We start from the raw sequence: 21,000 nt of genomic DNA, 5'->3' as shown, positions 1-21,000 counted from the left end.
TGTCAAAAGTATACACATTTATAGCATTATTTATGCTTAGTAAACATTCTGCATAACCAATTAATGGTCTTGGCACCTTTTTTATTACGTTAAGCATGCAAGTGATACAGTGAAGTATATATTTTAATCAATTATCTTAAGGTTAGTACAAAATCTGTTGATTTAAAACACACGGTGTAATGCTGTAAGGTCGAAGTCAAGTATTGTATATTTGTACATACAGAAATTCATACAAACACATTAATCAGTGCAATTTCTGGTCGTGTGTAGACTAATAGTAACCTTCAGCAACACTTTGTGTTGGCACTGTAAAGAAAGAAGAATGGTTGAAATTTATATTTCTCCTCCTTTATAATGCAGGGAAGTACAGTAGTGTGTTATTGATTTCCTTCCTTTTACTCGTTCATTGTTCCTTCTATGCATCACTTCATTAGCTCTTCAACCCAAACCTTAATCTGTATTCTGGTCACTAACACTCCACTGGAGGTACTCCTGATGCAGCTTCTTCTGTGGATTTAAACAGATTTTATCAAATATACTGTATTTATTCTCTAAAGTGCTCCTTTAGAGACAAAATGCCAAAACACACACGAACACACACTACCTTTTTAGCTTTCACCACCTCCTGCACGTACTCCAGTTTCTTCTGCAACTGTATCTTTTGTTTTTCAGACAGAGTTGGCTTAGTGCTGCAGAAACAGAGAAGCCGATAAACATGAAAATCCAGATGATGTGTAAATCAACTTGTAAATGTTTACTTACTTGAGGAAGATGAAAGCCAAGATGATGAGAGTTACAGAGAGTTGCATCAAGAAACCAGAAGTAATTAACTGTATTTGCACTGGCACAGTATCAAGCACTCTGATGAGTGGAGCCTACAAACAAAAAATAGCAAAACATAAATTTAGTATTTAAAGACATGTATGGGTAAAATCTGCAGACTATGTACATTATTCACATTCTTAGCTTAAAGTGAAACATTTAAACACTGTTCAGCCAACACTATATAACATCAACACTTATAAGTTATATACCAGTGACAGGATCATGGGTGCCCAAGACTAGTTTATGGGTTTGGGGATCAAAGGCTAGCCTGTCTGGTTCAATTCAACAGAAAAAAACAATGTGGCTGATAGAAAGGTGTCAAGACATTCAGACTGCTGTACTGTATATGATGTTTAGCAGGTAACGAGTTTCCTAGAGATTCCCCAGATCTCAATCCAATCAAACACCCATGGAATGTGCTGGACAATCAAGTCTAATCCCACTTTTCAATGCAATTTACAACACTTAAAGGACCTGCTGTTAACATTCTGGTGCCAGATATCTCAGTAAACATTCAGAGGTCTTGTGCGGTCATGCCTCAAGGAGTCTTAACTGTTTTGGTGGCAAAAGGGGGCCCTACACAATATGAGGCATAATGTTTTAAGGTTTTGGTTTTAATGTTAAGGCTGATCAGTCATTACTAATTAGATTGACCTATTGTAATGTTTAAGTAGATAATCTCATTGGTCCTAAAATAAAATTGAAATATAAATGCATACTGAGCATGTAATGCAGTGAGACTCTCTGTAACATTTTAGTGTTCCATTTAATTATTGCTGGCATGGCCTAGATAGAATGTGTGTGTGTGTGTGTGCGTGCGTGCGTGTGTGTGTGTTTTTTTTATTTAACGCTACCACCATACCAAAAGGAACACTATAAAACACTGCAAAAAAAAGAAGAAATACTACATACCATCAGTCATATCACTTAAGTCCCCAACTCGAGATAGACAGCACTGGACTGCTTAAATTTATGGGGGTTTTTTTTCTACTAGCCTTGGTTAATCCACTGATCCCCCCCAAACTACATTAAGCCACCTGGACAGGAACCAGGAAGTCATTTAGAATGAAAGGACAACTGTATTGTGCAACGCAGCATGCTCGTGTTAATAAATGTTCTATTTTTGACTCATTAGCCTTGAATCCAATCGCTCATTCATGCCTGCATGCAAGAAAAATGTTGTTGTTTTTTAAGTTGAAAAAAAAACAAAAAACAGTGCTTCTCCTATTTCCATATCTTAATGTAGTCGGATATGTTCAGTAACATCTTTATTGCCTGGACAATGACACTCACCAGATAGAGCAACAGTATCTCAGTGCCATAAGTACCCAGTACCATCTCCAGGATCTCCCAGTAGATGATGCCCATCATCAGGGCAAAGAGCACCATCACAAAGAACCCAAGCATGCCAAGGGCACAGCTCACACTGCCGGCACTCCTGTTTTCCTTGCAATACTGCCTATATCAGAGATATAAGAGCTTGTGTTTCAATCAGGAATCAGGTTTACAGTACCTGCCATTATTACTGTCTGTATGGCTCCAGTGGTCAACTCTAATCTCCCATTGAGTCTTGGCCACCTATGGCCCTGTCACTGGTTCAATAGATTTTCCTTCCTTGGACTGCTCTTAGTATGTCATGACCACTGAGCTGCAGTTTTGATGTTGCTCTGACCCAGTCACCCAGACATTACAATTTGTCCCTTGTCACAGTAGCTACAGTTACAATATCTGGTGCCAAAGGCACCTTCAAGTGGGTGTGATATATTAGGCAGTGTCATATCCCACTATTGTGTGGGAAACTGAAGAAAATGGTCAAATGTAGGGACTTTGGTGACTTTGCTAAGAGCCTAATTGTGATGGCTAGGTGAATGGATCAGAGCAACTCCAAAACTGCAGCTCTTTTGGGATGTCCCCAGTCTGCAGTGGTCAGGACATACCAAAAGTGGTGCAAGGAATTCAAACCCATCAGCTGGCAACAAGGTCATGGGTAGCCAAGCCTCAATACTGGTCCATGTAGTCTGATACTGTAGCTTTAATTGTTAAAAAGGTTCATGCTAGTTCCCATAGAAAGGTGTCAGAACACTTAATGCATCATTGTTTTGGTGGAAAGAGGGGGAGCAACTCAATATTAAGTGGGTTGTCATAATGTTATGGCTGACTGGTGTGAAGCTGTTAAAAATAAGGATCTTTACATCCATACCACCAGGAAGGATCTCAAGCAGAGGGCAAGTGGTTGTCTATTTAAATCAATTGCTTATATTGCTGACAAACCAGATGTGAACGTAACATGAAAATTAACTATGATTGAGAATATGTAAACGAGTAAGGCTATGCTACCAGTCGTTGTTGAGCGTCTCAGTAACAGCCTCGCGGATGAGCTCGCAGTCCTTCTCTAGTGTGTTCAGTGTGTTCTGCACTGTCAGGTTGATGGTTTTCTGTATGGTGTGACACACCTGGTCGATCTGATTGATACACTGAGTGGGCTGTGGGAACAAAGTAAATATTAAAAAAAAAAATTTAAATAACATCACCCTTCATTTCCGCGATTTAATCTACCTGCAATGGTAGACTTTAAAGAAATATATTTGACTCATCCAAGCAAGTATGATTTTAGCACCTTGTTGGTTTTGGGGATGTAGATTGTAGTCATGTCTAAGCTACTCTTGTTGAGTCCCGGACGTTTACACAACTCCTGCACGATCTGCATCATCACTCTCTGGAATATGCGATCACAACCTGCCGTTAGTTAGTGTGATTAAAATGTCACAGAGAAAGAGAACGACTAGCAAAACCATCGCACACCTGTCTGTCTGACTCTCCGCCAGCCTCGTCAGCTTTGCTAAGATAAAAGCGGAGGCGATCTCCCTGCCTTTCGTTGAGTTGTCCGACGATGTCGAGTGTGCGTTTGCACAGAGCCTGTCCCACTGGGTCCAAGAAGACCAGGATCAAATCGCACATATCACCTAGAGATAAGAAACATACCTGTAATTCGTGTGGCTGACAGATAAAAAGTCGGGCAAGACAGAAAACAATTCTAAACAAATCCTAAAAGCTTTTTTGCTGGATACACACCTAGCTTAAGGATGGCCTGGTCCACATCAAAGGGATACTGCATATCACCGTCCACCAGTCCAGGAGTGTCCACGAAAGTCACCAAACTGAACCGCTTCTCCCGAGAAGTGGAGATCTCTGTGCTAATGTATTTAGACACCCCTTATAAAAGACAGAGAGAGAGAGTTCGACTGTAAAAAAATCATTTAAAAAATATTTACAGTATATTTCTAATAATACTGTATGTTCCAGATAATGTTTATATAAACATTTTAAATATGTACAGTATGTAAAGTGCACAGAGTGCATTGCATTTTTGATAACTAACCTTTAACCTCCTGAAGTGCCCTAAAGTGTGGATACAATTCGAAGGTTGCTTTACTCTAAAAGAGTACAGGTGAAAGATCAGACCAAAGGCACGACTGAAATACGTACATGCAATCTTCAAATGATTCCAATCGATATAAATACCTTAAGAGTCTCTCTCTTGCACCCACTAGCAACAATAGTGAAACCTTGTCCGGGTCCTTTGGTCTTCTGGACCTGCTCCTTTATATACCTACAAACAAAATGTCTAAATGAGACACAAAATTTGCTTGCAAAATAATCCTAATCCTGCACTTCTGAACAGGTAAAAATGTGTAAAATACCAATTAATGAAGGAGCTTTTTCCAGCTGAGTGATTCCCTATCAGCATAACGGTGATCTTCTTTGGAGGCAGCAAAGTCACGTCAACAGACTCGGCTATTGCCATAAGTCCTAAAAAGAAACAGAAAGTGGCTCAAGTCCAGATGTATTTTAGTACTTATTAAAATACAATTTACAAACTAAATAAAATGTATACATACATTAAATGACAAAACACCGCATCATTTGTCTTACAAAGTTCTCAAAATCATCACCACAAATCGGCTTTTAGACTAGCAGTGTTTTAAGACAAGATTATTAATTATTATTATTAAGATTATTTATTTAAAACAATACATAATTCTTAATGGATGGATAGATAGATAGATAGATAGATAGATAGATAGATAGATAGATAGATAGATAGATAGATAGATAGATATTTTGCCTTGTTGATTGCTGAATTTCTTATAACTTCTTTTTGATTTTGACAAGAAAAACTCTTATTTACAGAAGAGTTTGTGTTTGCTTTTTATTATTCTTTTTGAATTAAAAAATTACCAGGTCATTTTTAAAAATGCCATTTTCAGTATAAAATCTAACATAATTGAACGTTTTAGCAACATTTCATGACTTTTATGGTTCTTAATAGAGAAAAAAGAAGGAAAGACTGAACACCAGGGCTGTTGTAAGTGGTAGAAGTGATGACTATTATGTAAATATAACAATACAAAGGGCTCAGAACAATATTGTTCCAGAGGGGAGCAGAATTCCTAGCTACTAGTCTGTTCCTGTTAAGCACGTTCAGCAATGTAGGTTACATCACGTGTATAAAGAATTGCTTTGGTTGTCAAATGTGGCTCGGAGATGCAAATATATTTAAACTTGTAGTGTTGTCAGGCAGATTTAGCATCCATTAGGGAGACTGGTAAAATTCATTAGCAAACTCAAAAAAAAGTGTATTTTGGGTGCATTTACACTTGCAGTCATCTAACAAGACTAAAATATTTAGTGTGCATATTTATAAAGCATTTTTATAATAGGGATTAGTTTTTAAGCCTGGTTTTCACATATCAAATGTTTTCAGATATTGAGTTTATTTATGGGGAGTGCTTCGGAATAATCTGTCACAATCCGATTTTTTCGATATTTAAATGAGGATTTCATAACGTAGTAAGAAAGAGGGAACCCTCAGCCTCATTTTAACACCAGGATTTTCATGCTCCTCCTAAAAATAAATTTGCCAAAAGTGTGGTTTTATAGTAAAAAGAATGCATGCTTTTCGAGTACAAATGGAGTAACCTGCTTAGATAGTGTTCATTAAAACAATGTTTTATTTTTTATTTTTTTATTATTTATTTATCAACCAAATTTTGCCTATTTCACCTACTGCACTCTATTAGCCATTGTGCAAATACCTGATTTGATATTACAGGTAACACATATAAGTACGATAATGTGCAATATTAACTAGGCTAAAACTCTCTTTTTCTTAAATTGAATTGTGTTTTTTTTTCAATATCATTAGTTACAATTAGTTTCTAGCTAACTTTTTTTTTTGTTATATAAACATATAAGACCCTGTATACAGGATAAAGCAATGTAAATGATGAGTGAATGACTGAGTGTGCTTTGTGAAAAAAGTCCACGGTCAAAAGTGCTATATAAAAATTAATTGAATTGAACTGAATTGAATTTATTTAAGTAAATAGCAAGCAATGAATTTATAAAACTAAACATTGAATCCCATATTGGTATTGTAAAACCATATACAGTGTTGGCCAAATGTATGGAGAAAAAAGTGAAATTCAATGTTTAGTGGCATTCTCAATTATTTTTACATAATGACACTCAAGATAAGAATAATTTGTTATAATTGTATATATTGTGGAATTAAATTGCTGTACAACTACATTACAGTATTTGGCTGTTGAGACACCCTTATCCAGAGCATTTTCCATTTTTATCTTAGTATACATCTGAGGTTTTTCTCATTATACATTAAAGGTTAAGGGCCAGAATCTGGGACCTTCCGAATCATAGTCCAATGCTTTAACCACTGAGTTATCCCTGACCCCCAACTAGCATGTTTAGTATGATGTCTTTTATTCTCCTCTTAACTCTCTTGCTTCTCTTCTCTCTTTTTTCTCTCTTTCTCTCTCCTCTTCTCTCTCTTCTCCTTTTTCTCTTCCTCTCTCTTTTTCCCTCTACCTGTCTCTCTGGCGAGCTATACATGTCGCTCCTGAGCTGCCAGTGATACAGACCCTCTCTGCCCTCCAGACCTGTCTTCTCGTCCTGGTGTCCTGCTTCTGGTTGGAGATCTTGTCTGCCTTGTCTTACCATGAAGACGGTTCTGATGCAGACAGCTGTTTCTCTGAGGACTTGTGACTTTAGTCTGCTCGATAGATCAGAAGTGGAGTTTTCTACGTTTTACCTGAGCCTCCAAGAACAAACTGGACTCCATTTTAACTTTAACACACCTTCTGTTATACTGAACACAGTATGATGCAGATCAATCCCTGCTATCCATTTTACCCAAATGAGTCTGGTTCCTCACAAGGTTTCTTCCTATTACCATCTCAGGGAGTTTTTCCTTGCCACTGTCGCCGTCATCCTCATCTAGCTCATTAGGGACAGTCTTTTCATTTTGATTCATACACATTCACATTTCATATAAACTTAAATAATTCTTCTGATTGTATAAAGCTGCTTTGCCACAATGTCATTTGTTAAAAGCGCTATACAAATAAAATTGAATTAGTTGATTTGAATTATTTTTCAAAACCTCCTGTATCGTGATGGACATAGAGTCAAAAAGACATCTGCAGTATTCTGGTGTCACTCTCTCAAAACATCATGTAGAGAAGATAGTTTCTTGACTGCTCCTGCTTTTTTCCCATTGTCCTATAGTTTTCTTTTGGGTTTAGGTCTGGAAACATGACCTTGGCTTCAGAAGCTGAATACCATTCTTACAATTTCACCAGTTTTTCACTTTATTAGCAGTTAGATAGAATAGATGTAATTGGTGAAAAGACCTGTTTACTGCACACTGAGAACTATGATATATGGCATATGTTTTCTTAATACTTTTGGCCAATACTGTAAATGCACTCTTATATCTAGGGAATGATTTGGTAATAAAGCATTTTATTTATTTAAAAAAAAAATCAAACCCTGCCTAAATCAAGACGGTTTGCATGTGTAGTCAGTCTATTGAAATTTGCATTGGAAATAAACTTTCAAAGTCACATTTGCCAACATTTCAGAAGCCCTTACCAGTCACTGACAGGACTGTGAACAATGAAGCTAATTCATCCATCTGTGTTAGATAGGTTTTACATTTATAGGTATTACATTTTAAAAAATTAAAAAAATAAAAAGAGCATTGCATTCATAAAATAAAAAATAAAAAATCTTATGAAATAATTATGACTTATCTCATGGTTATGAGTTACTACTATGAGTTAGTAAGTCATAATTTGGAGTAAGTAAGTCATAATTATGAGATAAATTCTCCGTTTTTTTTTTTTCTTTTATGAATGCAGTACACATCTGTAGAATGCAGCCTGTACATGTTTACAAATAAAAATCTAAAAGCTAGAAAGAAGCCTGTTGCAATTTATTTTATCACATGTCTTATTGTGTTATAGATTTATAGTCACCGTAATCCTGAAACCCCAATATTCTCAAAGTGGGGTCCAGGGACCCCCACGGTCCATAAAGCATAACCAATGATTTTGTAAGTGAAATGATTTTTTTCAGGGAAGGAAATCACAACTGACTATTATATTATATTTAGAAATGAGTTATTATAGTCATTTACCTACAGCAGGTTTTTAAAATTGAAAGCCCTTAATTCAACCCTGTCAAAATGGCTTAGTGGCACTGACACGTGTGGTGTTCAAATCTCGCTTACTGTCTGTGTGTTTGTGTGGAGATTGCATGTTCTCAGTGGGTTTCCCCAGATAGATAGATAGATAGATAGATAGATAGATAAATAGATAGATAGATAGATAGATAGATAATCCAAACCTTCATTCATTTGTTTTTTTTTCTTTCCAGAAATACTAAGTCCGACAGAAGAACACACCCTGGATGAGAAACTCAGACATGGAAAGAATATGCAAAACCCTTGCTGTGCTCGATACAGTTGTGGCCAAAAATATTAGGACAACATATGCTATGTATTATACAGTAGGTCTCAGTGTACACACAACAGGTGCTTTTACTAATTAGTTCCAGCCTGAATAAAAACATAAAAACTAACTTTGTTAAAATTGTATTAGGCTTTTGGAGTCTTCAAAAGCAAACTCTGAAACTCTGAAATGGTGAAGAAGGCGGTAGCAGTCGAGAAACCATCTTCTGTACAGTACACGATCATCAGGAGGCTATGAAGCAGGCATGGATTAAGAGAGTGACATCAGAGTTCCGCAGACATCTTTTTGATTTTATGGTTTAGAAGAATAAAGGACTTTATACTAAATATTAACAATTGTATAGCAATTTCATCCTGTAACAAATTATTTTTTTAAAAGCACCTTAATTATCTTGTTTGCAGTTATTTAAAAATAATTGAAAATGCTGAACATTGAATTTCACTTTATCTCCATACATTTGGCCACCACTGTAGAAATCCCAAATATATATATATATATATTTTTGTGTTTGGTTAAACTAATGATCCTAATCTAATAGTTCAATAATATTGTTATTAAGAATAAGAGAAACAGTCAAATTGATTCCTGGATACAAAAAGTTTTAGCACCCTGTGAAGTATAGAACACATTTCTTATGTTCTTTAGCAAACTATAGTCCGTGTGAGTATCAGACAACGAGCTCAGGTGTATGAAGGCTAAACCAGCGGAGAATGGAACGAGGTGAGGATTTATTTATTACCTCTCTCTGGATCCGTGTACATCTGAAAGCAGTCCCTCAGGATGCGCTCATCACACGAGTCCGCGCTCTTCTTCTTCATTTTCCTGGATGCTTTTTTAAATTATTATATTAGCCCTCTCCAACGGTGATGAAAGGTGAACCAACTGAAGAAGCTCTGGAGACGCGGAAACTTCCCCAAAGCAGTGTCAGCGACAGAGTCACGTGATCCGCGGCGCCAAAAGAGCGCTCTTTCGCCCTGTTCCTGCGCGTGAAGGAGACTGACACTTGCTTTGCAGTGATTTTTTGTTGTTGTTTTCAAAAAAAGTATTGAATTAATTGTTCTTATTATTTTCACAAAAATAAAAACTCGTTATAACGCGACAGATTTTCTCGAAATGTCAACTCTGCTTGGCTTACACTTGTCCAATTCTTGTTTTTGTTGATTGATCTTAAATACATAATATGGACGAAAGTATTTTCCACATTGTATTTAAATACATATCCTTCAATATGGAGTTTTTACAGCTATAACAGCTTCCACTATTCTTGCGAGGCTGTCCACAAGATTTTAGTGTAGGCCAAAATACAGTATTTGTACTGTAACATTATAACATTATATTTTTTTATGTTATACATATACTGTATACTGTAATACAGAAAATGTGAGTGCCAAACAAGCTACTTTCTGAAGTGACCCATCTTGCTTCCCTAAAAATATCAAGTTGCTAACTTCAGCCGTTTTGGGAAAATTGTTTTATATGTGCCCCCAAACTGGCCATTTTTCAGCATCTCGCTTCAAACAAAATGCAAAGTATTCGTTTGCTAACATTGATACTAAAACTGGTGGAAGCGTCTAGAGCCATATGACCTCTAAAAATTTTTGCTTAAATTAAAGCAATCTGTGGAAAATTTTGTTTTATTTCTTTAAAAAATCTGTAGTGTCCATAACCATGTCAATATTATGTTGCAATATATATATTCAATTTTGCGTTTTAGAATAAAACACTTTTCAGGTTTTAGTCTTTAAATGTGAAATTTAAATTGGCCAAGTTTCATCTAAATGACTATTAAGAGCATTGAAAGATTAAAAAAAAAAAACATTTTAAAAAGTTACGGACACTACACGAGACACTTTTTAGCACCAATGCTACGTTTTGGTCAGGTGTTTCTGTGGAAATCCTTGCCCATTCATTCTGATGTTGGTTAAGAAGGCCTGGCTCGCAGTTTCTGTTCCAGTTCATTCCCAAAGGTGCTTGATGGGGTTGAGGTCAGGGCTCTGTGCAGGCCAGTCAAGTTCTTCTACACCAAACTCATCAAATTATGTCTTTAGAGTTAGAATCAGAAATAAGAATCAGAAAGCGCTTTATTGCACAATACATTTACACATTCAGAGGAAAAAAAAAAAGAAATGGAAGAAGATATTGAGTATTATCAAATAAATACTCAGCGGTATTGCACATTTGAATATTGCACATATACTTATTGCACACTGGGGAAAACATGAGGTAGAATGCCTGGGAGAAGAAAGTGTTCATGGCTGTCCTGGAGAAGATGCATGTAAGGCCTTTTGTATGTACCCCCTTTTCTTCACTCTGGATATATGCAGTTCTTGAAGGGTGGGCAGATGAGCGATGATAATCCTTTCAGAGTAGTTTTCTGATGTCTTATTTTGTAAATGAGCCAAACCAGACAGTTATTAAAGTGCAAAGGGCAGATTCAATGACAGCCGAGTAGAGCTGTTGAGCAGCTCCTGTGGCAGGTTAAACTTCCTCAGTTGGCGTCCTTGCTTTCTGCATTGAGGCACAGTCATGTTGGAATAGAGAAGGGCCTTTCACAAACTGTTGCTACAAAGTTAGAAGCATAGCATTGTCCATGATGTCTTGGTGAAGACATGAAGATTGCTCTTCAAGGGGCCTGATTGATTGAAACACCTTAATTCAATTAAACTGTTGTCAATATAGTGTATCAATTAAAAAATCCCACACTTCCACAAGATTTTATTTAATTACAGCACTTAAAGTGGTGCCCGGAATTGAGGCATGCAGAATATGCCCATGTGAAGGAATCAAAAACTCCATAGATGTGATAACCTGGTTATTTAATACAGTCCAGTCATCTGCTGACTTCATTTTATTGCCAAATAATGCCGCTGAGCCTAGACTTGACCAACTGAAGCAACCATAACATTTCCATAGAGAAGCTTGTACAGTGGGCACTGTGCTTCCCTTCTTACCCTGACATACCCATCACTCTGGAAAAGGGTCAGTCTAAACTCATGAGATCACATGACCTTTTTTCATTGTTCGTGTTAAAGTCCAATCTATCTGCTCCCTAGCATATTTAAGCCTATTTCTCCTAAGTCTCATAAACAGTTGGTGTTTTTATGGCTACACAGATGTTAAGTCCCAATACTCTGAGTTTTCATCACATTGTTGACACATGTGGTAAGGCTCTTACTTTTACTATTAAACATAGCTATGGTTTTTACTGTCTGTTTTTTTTTTTTTTTACCATGCATACTATTCTTGGATCCAGTTTGACACCCCTGGTGTAAGTGATTTTAATTGTGTTGAAGGGTTTGTAACCCTGTTCCAGTAATGTTGAATCTCCTTAGTTGCTTTCTTTTCTTGATGCAGCCCAGTAATTTGGCCCCTTTGAAATGGTGACTTTTTTTTTTTTTTTAGACAGCCAGTGTAGTATACCTTAAGGAATTGCATTACATGTATACTAATTTCAATTGTTAACTTTAAATAATTACAATTTTTATTTAGTTGAAAAAAATTGTATAACATTAAAAATTCCTCTAAAATAAATGCATTAAAAAAAGGAAAACCTGGAAGCCTTTCTAAAAATAAAAATTTTCCCCTCAAGAGGACTTTCCCAAAGTCGTACTTAAGTCACATGGGTTGGACTTGTTATAATATCTGAGGAGGAAATACACACATGAAACAAAGAGGCAATATGCTTGATCAGATTATTTATTTTATTATGAACACTGTGGTAAAAAAATGACAAAGGCATACAAACACGTTTATTCTTATTTAGTAAAAAATGCTGTCTTATGTGGAATTTGTACAGTACACAATAAAAGATCCTTCTTTTACATCCAAACCATACAGTGAAACAGCGAGGTATGTGTTAAGCTTCATGTTGTATCATGTATCTGATGCACGGTATGATGCAGACATAGGCAGTGCAAGGTATATGGTTTAAAACGCATGATGCAAAGCCATAAGGTTTTAGTGGAGCTGTGGTAGGTCACATTAATAAGATTCTTTAAAAATGAGAATGATGCCTTGTTTGGGATGTCTTAAGTGCGTACCATTAGAGCGATCTACAAAACACTGCATTGACATTATGACGAAAGAACGACATGGATAAATACTTGATACATTTACTTCTTCCCCATTAATATGCTGGTGCGCCTCTCCTGGGGGGGAATTGGTAGTGGGGACAGGACAGCTCAAGTGAACCTTATTATTGGTGGTCTACAGTGCAGGAATGTGTGTTCATTGCTCTTTCCATTAGTCATGAGTAGATCTTCAACTGAAAACTTTAGTCCATATCGTGATCCCCAACACTCTGCCGCAGGTACTCCTCATACAGCTTTCTCTGTGGATTCACAAGGGGTTTTAAAAAGTACTGTCTATATACCATCTCTTATATAGTTAAAAAAAAAAAAAAAAAAAAAAAAAAAGGAAAAAAAAAAGTTTTACCTTTTTCGTTTTCACCACCTCCTGCACATACTCCAGTTTCTCCTGCAACTGCCTCTTTTGTTTTCCTGACAGAGTTGGCCTTGTGCTATAGACAGAGATACACATGCAGCCCAGATAAGTCTAAGACAATGTCACAGACCCTACAATCACACAATTGAGATAATAAGCAAAATTCTTAAACCATACAAGATGGCCCAAAAGTCTGGATCCACAGGCATTTTCCTTCTATGAAACATCTTTCTTTCCTGCTTTTTATTTTTTTATTTATTTCAGACCCAAATTGGCTTTGTATCGAATGAGAGAAGCTCAAATTTTTTTCTTTGTGGTTATCTGAAATTAGGGCAGCACGATAAAAAAAAAAAAAAAAAAAGAAGAAAAAAGTTCTTTGTTTGGACATTAAATTTTGCATTATAGATCGAGTCGTTTCGGCCACGCTGCAGCTGATGAATTACAGGTTTATATTAATGCATCAAATCTGAACGTAAAATATCAAACAGGAAATATTATATTTAACAAAGAACAGTACAAGGTCACAATTTCTGCAAAGATACATTTGTCTATAAGAAATCTACAGTGTCCTAGCCTTAAAGCGATATCCTCTATATACACGTTTTCTGAAATGTGAAAGTCTTAAGGATATCATGCTTTTCCAGTTTCTTGGTTACAAGTTGCTCTGTTTGTCTTTTTTTTTTGGCCTTAACTTATTTCGGAGACTAAAAGGAAACAGCACTAAAAAGTGTTGAGACTGCCATAAGTCAGACATATTTACTAACCTGGAAGAGAAGCGAGCAAGGATGAGGAGAATGAAGGAGAGCAGAACAAGGCCACCACAAATATACAGCTGTGTTTCCACAGACAGAGATTCAGTCGCCTTTACTACTGGAGCCTGAAGGAGGACACAAACCATGCAAATAATAAATGAGGAGCTATAAAGACTACAATACTGCAACAAGATCACGTTACTGGATCTCTTTAATTAAATGAAACAATTAGCACGCTGACCAGATAGAGCGAGAGCGTCTCCGTGCCCTCAGCACCCAGTACTAGCTCCAGCACATCCCTGGACAGGCTGCCGAGCACCAGGGCGAAAAGCAGCATTAAAGGCACACTGAAGCCCAGCAGGCCCAAAAAACAGCCCTTACAGCGGGCACGTCTGTTCTCCACACTGCACTGCCTGCGAGTTTAAGTGCACAAAAAACAAGGCTTAGTGCATTATATATGAATCAATTGGACACATGGTTTCACATTACATCCACAGAACGTCCTGCTGTTTGTTTTACTACCGGTCGTTATCGAGTGTCTCAGCAACAGCCTCGCAGATGAGCTCGCAGTCCTTCTCCAGCGTGTTGAGTGTGTTCTGCACTGTCTGATTGATGGTCTTTTCTATGCTGCGACACACCTCCTCGATCTGATTGACACATCGACTGGGCTATGGACAAAATTGATCAACAGGATAAGATACTACAATGACAAGCAGATAGAGCGATTTCATACAATAAAATCACATGTGAAACAACTTCTCTCTAAAACTTGTGCAACATCACTTAATTGACAGAGCCCTAAATGTTCGATTATATACTTGCATTGAATATAATGCTCATATATTGTGTATACATATGAGCTTACAAACGTATTATCTATTAATAAGCATGACGAAAAAAACATCAGCCTTCCCAGCCAGGTATAAAACACTCAATATATTGATTATGGCTACACCACTCAAGAGAACTTAAATTTGTCTGTCCGACTGACTGTGCATAATGTACATTAGTTAAACGACTTGTTTCAAACGTCATTTAACGATTGCGGTCAAATTCACAAGACAGGAAAGATCAGTGCCTACGCCCCTCGCCCAATGTGCTGCGAGTTTTTATAATAAGTGCAAACTAGCTTAGATCTCAAAATAAGCAACATATCAGAAAGTGCAAAAACCTCACATTAACTATATTGTATAGCTAGGTTTTTTATATATATATATATATATATATATATATATATATATATATATATATATATATATATATATATATATATATTTTTTTTTTTATACCCATGTTCTTTTCTACACCCAAGTTTCTCTATATTCTATTTCGTATTTTATTCCATAATTAATTCTTTATTTTCACTTTAAGGTCATCATACTTTGTATGTGACAATATTTTAATTAAATTTGAACACTGTGGGTCCAATAGAGCAGTTTACAGGAGTACAAGATATTACTTTGTTTATATATAAAAAAAAATATATATATATAAGAATAAAAAAAAGGGGGTCCAAATATTCAGATTCCTGTTGGAAAATGTGAGTTCATTCATGAGGCTTGACGGTCATGCCCAGGATCAATGTCCATCAACTATATAATGTAATTTTTTTAAGTAATAACTTCTATTGAACAGATTTATCACCATTAAATAATGGCTAGACATTAGGCTCAACTGTTGTTTAAAGAACAAACACTACTAATGATAATTCATGAAGTTAACTTAAAAGTAAATTTGAGTCATATTGCAATCACTATCCAAAAGAAAAAAACAAAAAAAACAAATTGTACTACAGTTAGCCACTAGGGGCATCCAAGGCATTTCAGCTTCACCCCTGGTGCAACCTCCACCCAGACACAGCAACTTAACTGGTCTGACTCATGTCAGGAACACAAAGAGTAATTGAAAGCAATTGCATAATCTATTAATAGTACATCAGCACAATAGTGCAGTCGAGGTCTGTTTTGAGGAAGTGTGCATGTGCTGATGGTACCTTGTTGGGATTGGGGATGTAGATAGTAGGCATGTCAAAGCCACACTTGTTGAGTCCTGGACGTTTACACAACTCCTGCACAATCTGCATCATCACTCTCTGTAAAAAGCAGTCACAGTCTACAATCAGGTCTGCTGAACCTCAATGATCCAAGATATTCAAGAGAAATCAGGATGAGCGCCAACACCCCCTCTCACCTGTCTGTCTGACTCTCCACCGGCTTCGTCAGCTTTGCTAAGGTAAAAGCGGAGTCGATCTCCCTGCCTTTCGTTGAGTTGCTCCACAATGTTGAGTGTGCGTTTGCACAGAGCCTGTCCCATCGGGTCGAAGAAGACCAGAATCAAATCACACACATCACCTAGAAATAAGAAACATACCATTAATCCTTATACCAAACATCATAAGGATTAATGATCTAAGACATTGTGATCCAACAAAGGCAAAAAATAAAAATCTTTGCAGGATGAAAGGAAAAGAATCAGTATAGATCCACCCTCATTTTCTACTGGCTTACAGTTTTAAAGATCGAAATTCACTTTCATGTGGTTAGGACAGTGGATATAATCATGACCAGAAGTAACTGCAGAACATTCATAACCCTTCAGTGAAGTAGTTTTAGTGACAAGTGAATTTGGTGCACAGTTTGTCAGCCTGCTACTGTAGCTGAGAAAGCAGAAATAATTCTCATGTGTTGCAAATGTGATGCAGCAAAAAATTAAATGCTAGAAATAGAAGGGAAAAAAAACTTTTCAATTTAACTATTAGCATTTGAGGTGCGAAAATGTTGTTCCTCTACAATCTTGCAGATGGCATGCTCTAAACTTACCACAATGCAAGTTATTGGCTAAATTTCTTTAGAATTGTAACAAAATCTGAAAACATTTTAATAGAGAATTAGGAAATTTTATAAATTTGTATTGTGTGGTGCCGGATGATTCCCACCCATATTAGATGCCACCTCTGGCACAAGACTCTGATACTCAGACATCTCACACAAAAGAAATCCCACCTAGCCAAAGGATGGCCTGGTCGACATCAAAGGGATACTTCATATCACCATCCACCAGTCCTGGAGTGTCCACAAAAGTCACCAAACTGAAACGCTTTTGCCGAGAAGTGCAGATCTCGGTGCCAACGTATTCAGACACACCTGAGATACACAAAAAGAAACGAGTCACACAACGTGTTTCAAGCATATGATATTTAATAACTGATTTGGGGTTTTCACTTACCTTTAAACTCTTGAAGTTGTTTAAAGTGAGGATACAGGTGAAGTGTTGCATTACCCTAAATGAAGGTCAAACCAGAAACAAAAATGAAGATCATTTCAGCCATAATCCCTTATTAAACTTTCCTAAGCGGGGCTGCAGTTTTATTTATTTTATTTTTTACCGTAAGCGACTCCCTCTTTCGCCCGCTGGTAACAAAAGTGAAGCCCTGTGTCTCAATTGCAACGCCTGTTCTTTGGATGTGCTCTTCAATGTACCTAAAACAAAAGGTTTTAGAAGAATGAATGACTTGCACAAAGACCACAAAAGCTTCCCACCCAATCACTCACAAAAGTATTTAAATCATAAATTATGTAAAATTGTGCATACCAGTTAATAAAGGAGCTTTTTCCAGCTGAATGGTTTCCCATCAGCATGACTGTGATCTTTTTCCTGGGAGGCAGCAAAGTCACACCAACAGACTGAGCTATTGTTATTAAACCTAGAAAAACAGAAAATACCATTCTGATTAATGCATCCAAGCACATCTGCTGAATTTGGTAAATTATACAATCCTGTAAACATAGTCAATTCACAGGCTTGCACACCCTCAGCTCAATATAAAAAAAAGAAAAGCTCATTTCCTTAACAATGCTCCCTGAACTTATTTTACTGGCTGCAAGTGTCCAAGGTAGTTTCTTTGCAAATCTAAAAAAAAAAAAAAAAAAAAAAAAAAAAAAAAACATGCTGGTAGGTGAACAGGTGAATGATGAATTGCCCCCATGATGTGTGTGTGTTGTCCAATTCTGATCAGAATAAAACCATTAGAGATGCATGGACAGATTTAAGGAAGGAAGAAGAGTGGGTAAAACAAACAAAAGCATGGACAAAAGGTGGCATGTGTACACATTTTGGTTGTTTAAAGTAGAGTTACATCATAAGCTCTTGCCATTCAGCAGATTTTAAAAGGGGAGGTGTACACACCTCTGCACTCAACAATATTGCATTAAGATGAAATTAACCTGGTTTGGTGGTCTTTTTTATTCAGTGTGGAGAAACAAAAAAAGGCTACTGATTTCAGACCAAAGCAAATGTTTCAAACAAAGCTCAGAGACAGAACAGAGTATTTAAGTCAGAATGAATTTCCTTCTTCTATTCTGAAGTGTTTTCCTGCCCAGTGTCCCAATGTACGACTAAAACTGCAAGTAAGGTATTTTGCAAACGTGCATGACCTGCGACACTGCACTTGAACTGCAAGGGTGCCAAATATGAATTTAGGAAAATTTATGCAAAACAAACAAAAAAAATCTGTCAAATGACTGCCATCGGTGTGTGCGTGTGTCCTGCTATGGACTGGCACCCTGTTCAGGGTGGACACCGCCGCATGCCCAAAGTCTCTTGGGATAGGCTCCAGGCCTGCTGTCTCCCTAGTTGGATTACAGAGGTTGATGAATGGATGGAAGATGAGGGAGAGTAACTTGTCACGTGACTAAGCCGCCTTTCGGAAACGATCGGACACTTTCGGAAATGTTCGTGTACAATTTTACGTTACAAAGACCCAAGGTTTTTTTCTTGTACAAAAATGTATCCTAAATGAACTGCGTAAAGAGAACTGAAGTAATATTTAATCCCATTATCACTTAAACACTTAAGGATTATACATTTATTCTAATACATTGAAGTAAAGTTAACTTATAAGCAGAAAACATATTTATATGGAAAAACGCAGTTTAAAAAGAAAAAAAGTACTAAATTGCCTGTAGTACCAAGTTAAAATAAAAAAGAAATAAGATAAACAAGATTAAACTTGCTAAATGGAGTCAGAAACTGTTAACTTCATTCAAACTCGCCCTAGCAACAGCGCGAGCCGGCTAACTGCTGTTAGCTTGTTTCCGTTAGTATTTAAGATGACGTGCTAAACTAAGAGAAAACTGGACGTTAATGACGTATTACCACTGTCTGTATCGGTGTACATCTGATGGCAGTCCTTCAAGATGCGCTCCCCGCAGGACACGCTGCCCGACGCCGCGTCCGCATTTGCCGCGTTCCTGCTCTTAATTTTCCCCGACATTATCGGACGCAGCTACAAAGAGGTATACGGTAACGAGATAAAAATGAAAAAGGGACAACAACCCCGGTTATTATATTAACCAGCAAACCGTAGGAGGACACGCTCAACAGCTGAACTAAATTTAAACCGGCCCGGTATGTTCATCAACGCCGGCCACGTCAACCGACTCTCGCAAAGACGTCTGGGATTTGTAGTTGTAGATTTGTGGGATTATTTCGTTTTGTTTGCGGTAGCTCCGAGAAGGGACCAATGCAGACTGTGTACTGAGTATCAGGGTGGAGCTAAACCTAACCCCAACCCCATAACCCTAACCACAGTTTGGGCGGAGCTTACACGTGTAGTCCCGTCTGATTACTGATGCTGCAGCCCCTACCGTAAGTGCTGGCGTGGCAGTGCGAGGTCTTTTTTTACGGTAACCATTATAAGGCCTGGCGAAATTGAATACATAAAAAAGCTGCCTGCTAAGCAGTGGTGGTAGACCATTTGCACAAGAGGCGATTTTAAAAAGCACCAATAAGGTTTGGGACTCGTCTTGTTCAATAAAACCTTCTTCTTCTTTTTTAATAAACAAAAATAAAAGAGACGAGTCACGGTTGTTCCACTAGAGGGCAAACTAGATCAATAAACTCTTGCTAATGATTGCGAATTATAAACCCGTGGTAATTATGCGTAATTGGATTAAATTCAAAGATGATTTTATTGTCATTGTGCAAAGTACATATAGAAAGCCAACGAAATGCAGTTATCATCTGGTCATAAGTGACCTATTTATAATAAATAACAAAGTGGTAAATTAGGGTATGAGGTGTGTATATATATATATATATATATATATATATACATACAAAAAAAGCAACAACAAAAAAAACGTCCCTTTTTCAGGACTGTGTATTTCAACAATAATTTTGTAAAAATCCAAATAACTTTACAGATCTTCATTGTAAAGTGTTTAAACAATGTTTTCCATGCATGTTCAATTAACCATAATCAATTAAATATTATGCACCTGTGGAATGGTCGTTAAGACCTTAACAGCTTACAGAAAGTAGGCATTTAAAGTCACAGTTCTAAAAACGCAGGACACTAAAGAGACTTGTCTACCAACTGTGGAAAAAACACAAAGAAAGATGCCCAGGGTCCCTGCTCATCTGCGTGAACGTGAATTAGGCATGCGGACTGCTTATGTGGCTAGGGCGATAAATCGCCATGTCCGCACTGTGAGACACCTAAGACGGCGCTACAGGGAGACAGGAAGGACAGCTGATCATCCTCGCAGTGGAAGACCACGTGTAACAACACCTGCACAGGATCGGTACATCCGAATATCACACCTGCGTGACAGGTACAGGATGGCCACAACAACTGCCCGAGTCCCACCAGGAACACACAATCCCTCCATTAGTGCTCAGACTGTCCGCAATAGGCAGTCCATGAGGAGGAGATGCACTGTAGTACTTCAAGCAGCTGGTGGCCACACCAGATACTGACTGGTACTTTTGGTACTCCCTTCATTCAGGGACACATTGTGAAACATTTTTAGTTTGTCTTATCATGGTGTTGACTCTTTTAGTGTTCATACAAATATTTACACATTAAGTTTACTGAAAGTAAAAACAGTTGAAAGTCAGAGGACGTTTCTTTTTTTGCTATGTATGTGTATATATATGTATGTATGTATGTGTATATATATATATATATATATATATATATATATTGTGGCGTGAGCAGGGCGGGTCCTGGTCTGCGTGGAAAGATTCAGAGTTTTTACGCGAAAAAAACACCTGAAATTATGAATATTGGAAGACGATCAGAATGAGAACCAAATCCAATTCACCCTTAGCACATTCAACAGGTTACACTACACTCACTTAAT

The 21,000-nt window shown here is 37.2% G+C and overlaps 2 protein-coding genes across 3 annotated transcripts; both read right to left on the bottom strand.

The window, feature by feature from the left end:
• Positions 1–82: 82 nt before the first annotated feature.
• LOC128544983 (uncharacterized) lies at positions 83–9,558 on the bottom strand. Of its 2 annotated transcripts, XM_053515294.1 has the most exons (12): positions 9,400–9,558; positions 4,527–4,635; positions 4,348–4,435; positions 4,205–4,259; positions 3,898–4,038; positions 3,628–3,788; positions 3,443–3,541; positions 3,163–3,308; positions 2,119–2,284; positions 763–875; positions 605–689; positions 83–507 (listed from the first exon to the last, which is right to left on the bottom strand). In XM_053515294.1, exons 1-12 carry the CDS (start codon positions 9,476–9,478, stop codon positions 451–453), a joined length of 1,299 nt encoding a protein of 432 aa, XP_053371269.1. In that variant the 5' UTR covers positions 9,479–9,558; the 3' UTR covers positions 83–450. The 2 variants fall into 2 exon arrangements, with proteins under 2 accessions (XP_053371269.1, XP_053371270.1); XM_053515295.1 differs by lacking the exon at positions 3,443–3,541.
• A 2,782-nt stretch (positions 9,559–12,340) lies between these two features.
• On the bottom strand, positions 12,341–19,357 carry LOC128544676 (uncharacterized). Its single transcript, XM_053514949.1, has 12 exons — positions 19,010–19,357; positions 17,447–17,558; positions 17,241–17,334; positions 17,081–17,135; positions 16,858–16,998; positions 16,046–16,206; positions 15,849–15,947; positions 14,378–14,523; positions 14,097–14,268; positions 13,868–13,980; positions 13,095–13,179; positions 12,341–12,990 (listed from the first exon to the last, which is right to left on the bottom strand). Exons 1-12 carry the CDS (start codon positions 19,125–19,127, stop codon positions 12,934–12,936), a joined length of 1,353 nt encoding a protein of 450 aa, XP_053370924.1. The 5' UTR covers positions 19,128–19,357; the 3' UTR covers positions 12,341–12,933.
• Positions 19,358–21,000: the final 1,643 nt, after the last annotated feature.

The sequence above is a fragment of the Clarias gariepinus genome, chromosome 16 (genome assembly GCF_024256425.1).
Source record: "Clarias gariepinus isolate MV-2021 ecotype Netherlands chromosome 16, CGAR_prim_01v2, whole genome shotgun sequence".
Taxonomy (NCBI): Eukaryota; Metazoa; Chordata; class Actinopteri; order Siluriformes; family Clariidae; genus Clarias; species Clarias gariepinus.
This window is presented reverse-complemented; position numbering and strand designations above follow the sequence as displayed.

Excerpts from the sequence above, each read along its gene's own strand:
- LOC128544983 (XM_053515294.1), bottom strand. The coding sequence starts at position 9,478 with ATGAAGAAGAAGAGCGCGGACTCGTGTGATGAGCGCATCCTGAGGGAC. Across the intron at positions 4,636-9,399 it reads GTACACGGATCCAGAGAGAG|GACTTATGGCAATAGCCGAG; the intron begins GTAATAAATAAA and ends GTTTCTTTTTAG. Across the intron at positions 876-2,118 it reads AGATACTGTTGCTCTATCTG|GCTCCACTCATCAGAGTGCT; the intron begins GTGAGTGTCATT and ends TTTTGTTTGTAG.
- LOC128544676 (XM_053514949.1), bottom strand. The coding sequence starts at position 19,127 with ATGTCGGGGAAAATTAAGAGCAGGAACGCGGCAAATGCGGACGCGGCG. Across the intron at positions 13,981-14,096 it reads AGACGCTCTCGCTCTATCTG|GCTCCAGTAGTAAAGGCGAC; the intron begins GTCAGCGTGCTA and ends GTCCTCCTTCAG. Across the intron at positions 13,180-13,867 it reads CTTGCTCGCTTCTCTTCCAG|CACAAGGCCAACTCTGTCAG; the intron begins GTTAGTAAATAT and ends CTCTGTCTATAG.